The 7,012-nt window shown below is 38.0% G+C and overlaps 1 protein-coding gene across 1 annotated transcript; it reads left to right on the top strand.

The window, feature by feature from the left end:
• The first annotated feature begins 5,005 nt into the window (after positions 1 to 5,005).
• Positions 5,006 to 6,385, top strand: tcf15 (transcription factor 15). Its single transcript, XM_030734420.1, has 2 exons — positions 5,006 to 5,698; positions 6,144 to 6,385. The coding sequence occupies exons 1-2, from the start codon at positions 5,219 to 5,221 to the stop codon at positions 6,204 to 6,206; spliced, it is 543 nt and encodes a 180-aa protein (XP_030590280.1). The 5' UTR covers positions 5,006 to 5,218; the 3' UTR covers positions 6,207 to 6,385.
• The last annotated feature ends 627 nt before the right edge of the window (positions 6,386 to 7,012 follow it).

The raw sequence follows: 7,012 nt of genomic DNA, 5'->3' as shown, positions 1-7,012 counted from the left end.
GTAATAACTTTAATTAATTAGTTAATATTTAACTTATATATTTTTATTATTGGACTCCCCTAGAAAAGCTTTGCATGAATCAAAGTTCACAATAATCTATGTTTATATAATGCTGGGCCTTGTGCAGCCCCTGAATTCGTTCACTGTCTGCAACAAGCTGGTTTAGTACCCCTCCCTTTAAGTTCACCTTTTCTTTACAGAAAATTACTTCTGATTGGCTGCCGCTCTTAAACAGAAGGTTGGAACAGCAGGTGGTGAGTCTCTGTGCTCGCAGCCAGAGCCGTGTGCCTTAGATGACCTTACTGTATTATCTCTCTGACATCACACAGGGCTGTGAATAGAAAAAAACGTTTGAAAATGAGCATTTAGAGCAGTTTGAAGACTGAAACCATTTTTTAATGTGAAAAATGCGAGTGTGCATTAATGAAAGTGGGAATAGCAAGACTCATCAAAACCTATTCAGAAACCTAAGATTTTAAAAGATATTTAAAAGGGAAGAAAAAACGATGATGAATGGCTCAAAGTATTTTTGATTTCCAAAGAGTAACAAAACAAATTTTTGAGAAAATCTTGAGCTGGATAACAAACTTGTGAGATGGGTGATACACCCAAGCTGTCAAGTAAAGTGACTGTGAGGGTCTTTTCCCCATGAATCTCTATACAACCAGACTTCTTAACCTACCTTTAGTGCTTCTGGAAAAAAATTGGAAAAAGCCCTCAAATCCTAAAAGACCAACAGTGAGTAATAAGTCCCTTCTGCTGATACTTTAAGTTTTTTCCAGCCTGTCTGTGGGCTACCAGCCTCGAGTTACTGACGATGTAATTGAATCGCAATTGCAAGACATCATTTGTAAAAATGACTAAATGGTTTAAGTGTACCCAACATTACTAAACAGTACAAAATATTGTATTTTCTGGGGTCTATTTCAGCTGCAGATTTAGTGTTAAAATGTGTATTTAGCACAACAGGAAAGTGTGTCTCAGGTCAGCTCAAAATAAACTTCAGAGCCCATGCTGATTGTAAAAAAGAAACACGTCACATTGTGCAATAGTGTTGAGCCCACTGATGTCTTTTTAATAGCTTTTGAACAACAATGGAGCTTGATGTCACAAAGGAATAAACTATAATTGCTAATACACACGCAACACAATTTAGTTGGAACTATCCACTGTTGATTTTTTATCACATGAGTGGATTTGTTGATGGCCATACAAACACAGCATCACCAGCTATGCCCTTTGAAGGAATTTACTTATTAAAGAGCATATTAATCAGATCTTTTGTGTCAGCAGCACAGGACATCAGAAGAATGGAGCAGAGCAACAAAGTGCTATCATCATGCTCTGCAGCAGTCAGTTACTGGACAATACTGTGCCTTAGCCACTTCAAAAAGTAACAGCATTAATGTCTTTTAAACTTTTTTCCCTCCTGAATGGTGTAATTAATTAGAAACTGGCTCTGTGAAGTTATACTTGGGCAAATATCTGCTTTGATCTAAATGTTCATGTCAGCATTAATTACCCAAATCATTTCTTATGTTTCTGTAATGGTTATTCGGCCAGTATGTGCAAGCTTTTTAACCAAAATGATATTTTTAATGCTAAAATCTAATTATTGTGGTCAACCGTGAACTTCCAAATTATTGTTTTACAAAAAAGCAGAAATAAATAGTAAAGCATTATTATTTTTTTATTAAGATGCCAAAATGCTGTTATTTACTTACAATCCCGAAGAGCAAAAAGTAGTTTTGGTTACACTTGATTAATTTCTGACTTCTCTGAGAAGTCCTGTGTGCCAGCTCAACTTTGGGTGTAAAAACTGAATTCAGTCATTTTTAGTTTAAAATTTTTTTTTGACAGATTTCTAAAATAGTTGTGTCTTCTTCTTTTATGACAGCTGGTCTAATAAATCTATGATGCACTGTATACATAATGTATAATATTTGCCATCTTCACCATATAAGGTTAGCATGTTAACATGCTATCACATGTTGAATAGCACTAAAGAGTAAGTATCCTTCAATCGAAGTTAATGAAAAAGTTGTCTTTTAGTTGCCAACTAGAGAGTTGACCTGGTGCCGCTAGAAGTCAAGACATCACAACTTAATAGCTACAAAACTGTAAAGCCAAAATACACCAGATACATCAGATGGATACACCAGACCTGAGTGGGATGTAAAAGATGTCAGAAAAAAAAAAAAGATACTTCAGTCTAGTCAGAACTGTAAACTGGAGAGTGAATGCAAGCCAGTCAATAGACATTGTAGTCACTGAACCCCTTCTAAAATGTCTTTAGTGTAGCGCCACCACATCTGATGCAACAAAAGAAAAAAAAATGGAGCATAACAATTTATTTTAGTAAATCATAGCACCAACCCAGCAAAGTCTAAAATACAAAATTTTAATTCAAGGTTAGAGTCATACAGATGGAGTCAAAGGAGAAAATGGAAAAAGGGGCAGTCATTATGATTAAAAAAAAAAAACTGGCAAGAGGTGATACATGAGGAAGACATGAGAAGTACTAGGAAGGACTAGAAAGCTACTCTACTGGGAACAACAATCTGTCCTGAAGGAGCTGGAGGAAATACTGGATTTCTAATTGTTTCATCTTCTGGGCATCATAACTTTTTAGTAATCACTTCAGAGCTATTGAAAAATTGTACTAAAAGCCAAAAATGCTGGTCTCAAAAGGGCACAAGATGAAAATCACGGGATCTTGGTCTCATCCTGATTCTCATCCTGTTTGTGAACCACAAATGTATGAACAAAATGCTGCATCAGTGACAGACAGGCCATCAACAGGATAGCAAAACCTGCAACGCTACACATAGAAAACCTTCCTCTGTGTGAGCCGCTGTTCTCAGAGATATCTGAAACACAGTAATACAGATCTCAAACAACATGCTTTCACCTCATTGCTCTGGATAAACTGATATTCTGCTTCTTCTGCAGGAGGACAAGAGCCTATCACAGAGCCATGAAATAAGAGAGTTGTTCTCAGAAAGCTTCATCTTGGTGCCAAGTCAAAATGCTCAGAAACTACTGTAGGGCATGTGAACCAGTGTGTAAGGAGCAGCTGCAGGCTCACACACTACACAAAGATAATAATAAATTCCCAGCAAGACTTCATGATAAATGTAATTAACCGTACAGCAATCTAATTTGTTGGTTAATAGTTGAGAGGCTTCATTGACCTTTAATGTGTTATTACTGGATCATCAGACATCAAAACAAATTAAAATCGGGTTGCGTATCTTCCGTAGCTCATAATATTTTTAATTAATTCAGATGAAGCTGAATCTCTGGAGAGAGTATCTTATTTCTGAAGCTGAAATATTCACACAGCCTCTGGCTCTGCAGGGTCCTGTGTTTGATTCATTTTGTTTTATAAGCCCTCCCTCAGCAGACAGTTTGGGTGTCTGACTGGTGATGCAGCAGAGGCACACTGAAGTGGCTGAACGTGCTGCTGATCTGCTTCTGCTCATGTGGCTTTAGAGAGACTAAATCATCCTTTTTTTAAAAAAAAAACTATCGGCAGCAACAGAGAAAATTCTTGTGATTCCAGGATCATCTGTTCATTGTTTGTTTATTCTTACTTAACTTTCTCCCACTGTGACCTGAGATCACCAGTAAGAGCCAAAAAAGCATTTAACATGGGGATGCAACACTAGGATTATTTACTTGAGTTAGTCTAAGTCTCTTTGTTGCTGTGCTATAGATGTTTATTGTATGTTCCCAAAGAACAAATTCAAATAAAATAAATTCCCCTTCTTCTTTGTATTGTTATTACATATAACAGTGGGAAAATCAGATTGTAAACTGCACTCAAATGGTGTATATTATCTTCTAACACCCTGCGTCCCCTTATGGGGACATTACAGTTTGTCTTTGCGGCCCATTATACTTCATTCTGCTCAGTAATGTTGTGTTATGTTGTAAAATAAACCCACTATCCCCATCTGAGGACTTTTTTTTTTTTGATAAAAGTATGTCACAACCATCTAACAAAGTACAGCTTCCTGTCTGAAGAGGACTCTTAGTTTATATACATATCAGGTCCATCAAATCACAAATATCTAGCAGAAATGAAAAATGCATCGCAATCAGAAGCTCAGGTCTCAGGAGATTAATTTGGGGCTTGCCTTTACTGATGTGGTTTACCAGCCCACCACAACAGACCTCAGTGTGTGGCAAAAATATAACCATTTCACAAGAAGAAAGACATTCGATTGTAAAATAACTGGAGAGCAAAATTCAATTCCCAAATGCATTTAAAGATCATACACATAAATCTGTGCTTTTGAATTTTGCAAATTTCTAATCATGCAGCTTCTGCAGAAACATTTATTATATATTAAGTAAGGTTTGACTGCATGCCATACATATATGCAGAAGTAGAATGAAACTAAGTACATTTAGTTCAGTACTACATTTGGTAGTTTGAGTACTTCTGTATTATGCCGCCTTATATTTCCAATAAGTGCTACTCTTTTAAGAGTGCTGTTATCATTATTATTATGTTATTATCTTATGTTAGTATTATGTTTCCTTCCTTTTTCCTTGGCAGCAAAATTATTAGTTTGTTTTTACATTCTAAAAGACACATCAGTTTATTAAAAACTTGAATGTTATGGACTTAATCACCAATAATATAAAGTAGGTTACAATAAATGAATACAACACTGTGATGCCACTTGCACTACTACTACTACTACTACTAGATACTACCACTGTTACATAATATATAAATATATATCATATGTCACATTGCTCTGCCTGTGTGGAGGTAGCTACAATGTATTTGTGAAGTCCCAGAGATCCTTTTATCTTCTAGCTGTGAAACTCAAAATGTATCTAATTTCTAGCAACTCTCTCTCAAATGAATCCTAACGTTTCCCCTTTAAGTGGAAAGGACCCCAGTTTACTGAGTCCTTTTCACTTGAGAGGCTAGTGTAACTGTAAGTGTTGTTGTCAGCTCCTCCCATTCAGTTATAAGAGCCCAGCTGACCAGGTAGTCTGTGTCCATCCCTGACTAGGCCCTATGCAAGCGGACTTATAAGAAATTGGTGAGCTTCATTAGAAACGTGCGTTTTCGGAGGTGGTTATGTGTGGGAAACGTCGTGCCATATTGCGATGTAGGTTGGGACGGTCCCTGAGAGTGTTTTTGGACTGATTGCGCAGCGGATCTGGAGTCGGGACTGGTAACTTTTTTTTTTAAATGATGACTTTTGCCATGCTGCGGCCTGTGGCGACGCACATGATCTACTCGGACTTCACAGTTACCTCAGAGGACGATGAAAACCGCAGCGAGAGCGACGGCAGCTCGGAGCAAAGTTACTGTAGCTCCACCGACAAACGAACACGGATTTCCAGCCAACTGGAAGGAGACTCTGCGGTGATCATGAAACAGAGGAGCGCAGCTAACGCCAGGGAGAGAGGCAGGACGCAGAGTGTCAACACCGCTTTCACTGCTCTTCGGACTCTCATACCCACGGAGCCCGTGGACAGAAAGCTCTCCAAGATTGAAACTCTTCGACTGGCATCCAGCTACATTTCTCATTTAGCCAACGTGCTTCTAATTGGAGACGGTGGCGCAGATGGGCAGCCATGCCTCGGCGCGGTCTACGCGCAAGGAGAGAGTGGGGCAAAACAGCCGCGGACCATCTGTACCTTCTGTTTGAGCAACCAGAGAAAAGGGGTAAATGATTTATATCTCCATGGTCAGGTTAAAAAGGCTTAAATTAGACAGCTGTGTTAAACATGCCAATAACCTGATCACATAGCTCTATAATAGAATTTGTTGGTCTAACCGTGCGCAGTAAACTACACCATGTTTATCCCTTGCCATTGCAGCTCTCTCTCTCTCTCTCTCTCTCTTATCTTAAAGTTTGTTCGCAGTATAACACACTGCAACCTCTTAACCCTCGCTTTAAATTCTTCACACAGAGGGTGTTTTTACTTAAGAAAATCGTCCTTAAGGAAATCACAGCCATGCAAAACACTTTTGTCAGCGGTAAAGTTAAAAATTTAGTTGTTGGTTCGTAGAAACTACTTTAATTCACATGAAAATATCGCTTTTATAAGTATGTAAAAAAAAAAAAGTTTAATCCTTATATATGACCGAGGCATTTCTTTCTTTCCAGATCAAAGATGGAAAAGACTGTTTGAAAATGAGAGGGCTGGGTCCGCTGCGAATGAGACGCTGACTGAAGACCAGTGAATGACTGACAACCTGAAACTCCTCAAAGACTTTCTCAGGGAAGAGTCAAAGCTGGTTTCGGAGAGCGCGCTCATGTACACGTACACATGCTGGATCAAATAATGGAACCAAAGAAAGAGATATTTATACTTGACTGGAAATTTACGCATAAGCCTTTCAAAGATGCAGTGCATTTTTTTTTTGAAAGTTGTTTTTTTTTTTCCTTTTTCTTGAGAAAAGTTTAAATAAAATATATTTTATAAAAACAAAAGCAATTCCCCTTCTTTAAAAAAAAACGCCATTGGCACAAACAAAATCAATTTAATTATATCATAATGTATTTCAGATTTCCTGCACTAAAGAGCAGATTAATGGAGTGTGTATATCTGGGACCAGCAATCTGTTAGTCACCCACTTTAAAAAAAAAGAGTGCTTGCATTATACAACGAGCAGCTGCAGTTTCGAAAATCACTGCTCTTTTCTAATAAACATTTGAAAACATTGATCCTAATCACAAATTTTGAGGTTTAAATGTTTTTTGTTTTTTTATGTCTTTGCTGAAAGATGTCACACATACAAACATTTCCACTGTTTACAGTGATGGTGCCAAGATGTTGTTTATGAAGCATTGCAGAGCCAAAGCAAGGGGTTCGGGGTTTCCAGTGTCACAGAGTGGTGTGTTTTTCCCAGAACTCACGATTGGTGTTTTTTGAAGTCTGTTATCGATTAGTCACGGCAAATAGTAGCCCACACTCTGTTCGGAGCCCCCAACACAGCTGTTGGTATGTCAGAGGGATAAATCACTGCTGTGGG

The sequence above is a fragment of the Archocentrus centrarchus genome, chromosome 7 (genome assembly GCF_007364275.1).
Source record: "Archocentrus centrarchus isolate MPI-CPG fArcCen1 chromosome 7, fArcCen1, whole genome shotgun sequence".
Taxonomy (NCBI): Eukaryota; Metazoa; Chordata; class Actinopteri; order Cichliformes; family Cichlidae; genus Archocentrus; species Archocentrus centrarchus.
This window is presented reverse-complemented; position numbering and strand designations above follow the sequence as displayed.

What these genes read in the sequence shown, in the direction of transcription:
- tcf15 (XM_030734420.1), top strand. Translation starts at nt 5,219, where the DNA reads ATGATGACTTTTGCCATGCTGCGGCCTGTGGCGACGCACATGATCTAC. An exon ending in TGAGCAACCAGAGAAAAGGG is followed by an intron (nt 5,699 to 6,143) that starts GTAAATGATTTA and finishes CTTTCTTTCCAG; the next exon opens with ATCAAAGATGGAAAAGACTG.